This window comes from Cebus imitator, unplaced genomic scaffold (genome assembly GCF_001604975.1).
Source record: "Cebus imitator isolate Cc_AM_T3 unplaced genomic scaffold, Cebus_imitator-1.0 Scaffold417, whole genome shotgun sequence".
NCBI lineage: Eukaryota > Metazoa > Chordata > Mammalia > Primates > Cebidae > Cebus > Cebus imitator.
In genome coordinates this window covers 1,011,318-1,013,697 of record NW_016107732.1, presented here as the reverse complement: position 1 = coordinate 1,013,697, position 2,380 = coordinate 1,011,318, and the positions used below count along the sequence as shown (strand labels likewise).

The following is a 2,380-nucleotide window of genomic DNA, read 5'->3' as shown; positions in this document are numbered from 1 at the left end:
TGTTGACCAGGATGGTCTCGATCTCTTGACCTCGTGATCCACCCGCCTCGGCCTCCCAAAGTGCTGGGATTACAGGCTTGAGCCACCGCGCCCGGCTGAGAAAATATTTTTGGCAACTGTACATTCAAAAAGACATTTGGCTAAAAGACTCATTTACAATGTGGTAGGTGATGATTTTGTCTTCTCTACTGGGATTTCTCTTAAGGTTTGGTGGACTTTCAGAAGTGGGCGTGGAAGGGTTGGGACCGAGAATTGACCCGCCCGGACGGTAGGCTCAGTGGAAACTACACTACCCACAAACCCATTCGGTACACATCCAGTGAGGGCCCAGCAGAGGCGTGTTTCCGTGCATGAGGAGGGCGCGTGGGCGGGACTTCCGTCTCCTCCTCGTAGGGGACATTTTGTTTCTGAGGCTGCACCTGGCTGGGGCTCTGTAACACTTGGGTGAGCCGCAGGTGGAGCTGTTGGGAAAGCGCGGAGGAAATGTTGTCTCCAGTGTCCCCAGACGCGCCCGAAGCTCTGCGGAGGCGGAAGTGCCTGCGTCCCGGATCGAGACGTCTGCCACTCCCAGCAGCTGTCCGCGCCCACGGTCCTGTGGCGGAGCTAACCGATTCCGCACGGGTGCGTGCTGTGTCCTCCGGGCCCTCAGCCACCCCTTCTCCTTTCTCCGACTCCGCATCGTAAAGTCCCTGCAGCCCTTGTTCCACGACAGCGAAGCACTCTTGGGCAGGGTCCTATCTCGGTGTGGGTGGATGTGGGAGAATTACGGGCGGAGGGGACGGCGCGGGTAAAGCCTCGGGGGTGCTGTTGACCCATGGGCTTTTGGGAGACAGGGTTCTCGTCAGCGTGGAGCAGAGTTTGAGGAATTGTGCCTGGAATGACAGGCTTAGGGCTGAGAAAGCGTTGCGATTACTTGCGGGTTTTGAATAGGACGTGATCTTAGCCGGGATTTTAAGTGTGTCCAAATTTGCTGAGGAGAGGACATTAGTTTGAGGTGGGGACTGTGAGGATGGGTACGAGGAAACCGGTAAGGAGGTGCTGCAGTGGATTCCAGGAATGCCTTGGTGGTGGATGTACCAAGCAAGAGTGATGGCAGGTGATCATGTTCTCTGGGTAGGTTTTAAATATGAAACAGGATTTTCTGCTCCATCATATGCACCTATATGATTGAAAGCAAGGCATGAAAGAGCAAAGTGTTTTGTTGTATTTTTCCATGAACGTTTGGATTTCGGAATGATGGCTCTGAGATGTCTCAGAGTGACTGCTTCCTCACGTAGGCAACTAGAGAGGTCTGAAGTTGTGGGGAAGCGGCTGAACTTAAAATGTTTTTGGGGCGAAGGGAGTGGTCGGGACTAGGTCAAGGCCAGGAGATCACATTTAAATGGGGCAGTCTTAAGTATGTTATTTCAGATGCTCTCTGGGGTAAGAGATGACAATGCTGGAACTGGATTGCAGGTAAGGGGGAGTGGGCATTCTTGAGATTCCCCCCTACAGAAGAGAAGGGTCCTGGCATTTGAAAGGGTTGTTTTCAGTGTTTGCAGGAGGAGAGCGCTGTAGGGTATGAGGAGTTTGGCCTGGGATGGCAACCATGTGTAGTGTGCTATCAATTTGCTACTATCTGATGTTCTCACTCTCATTTTGTGTGTTTTCTTTTAGTTTATTTACTTATTTTTACTTTCTTGAGACGAAGTCTCACTATCACCCAGGGTGGGGTGCAGTGGCTCATTGCAACCTCCACCTTCCAGGTTCAAGAGATTCTCCTGCCTCAGCCTCCCGAGTAGCTGAGATTACAGATGCCCCCAACCACACCTGGCTAATTTTAGTATTTTTAGTCGGGGGAGGGGGTGCGGGGGGGGGGCAATGTTCACCATATTGGCCCAGGTGGTCTTGAACTCCTGACCTCAACCGATCCACCGGCCTCAGCCTTCCAAAGTGTTGGGATTACAAGTGTGAGCCACTGCACCTGGCTTTAGTTTTAGTTTATCTTTATTATTTATTTAGAAACAGAGTCTCTGTTGCCCAGACTGGAGTGCAGTGGAGCAATCTCAGCTCACTGCAGCCTCCGCCTTCTGGGTTCAAGCGATTCTCCTGCCTCAGTTTCCCCAGTAGTTGGGATTACAGGCATGCACCACCATTCCCAGCTAATTTTTGTATTTTAGTAGAGATGGGATTTCACCATGTTGGCCAGGCTGGTCTCAAATTTCTGACCTCAGGTGATCCACTCCCCTCTGCCTCCCAAAGTGCTGGGATTACAGAAGTGAGCCACCACACCTGGCCACTTTTAAGGATTTTGAAGTCTGTTTTTGTTCTTTTTTTTTTAATTTTTCTCTGCTGGTTGGATAATCTATTTGAAAATTTATAAGTCATTGTGACTGCTTGT

General features: G+C 50.9%; 1 protein-coding gene across 2 annotated transcripts in view; it reads left to right on the top strand.

Moving 5' to 3' along the window:
* Positions 1 to 376: 376 nt before the first annotated feature.
* Positions 377 to 2,380, top strand: part of ZNF671 (zinc finger protein 671) — a 7,902-nt gene continuing 5,898 nt past the window's right edge. Inside the window, exon 1 of one of the 2 annotated variants that reach the window (XM_017509531.2) lies at positions 377 to 621. In XM_017509531.2, the coding sequence (XP_017365020.1) occupies positions 484 to 621 (138 nt within the window). In that variant the 5' untranslated portion in view covers positions 377 to 483. Of the gene's footprint in view, positions 1,097 to 2,380 lie in introns of both variants that reach the window. The other variant, XM_017509532.2, reaches the window with a different exon arrangement.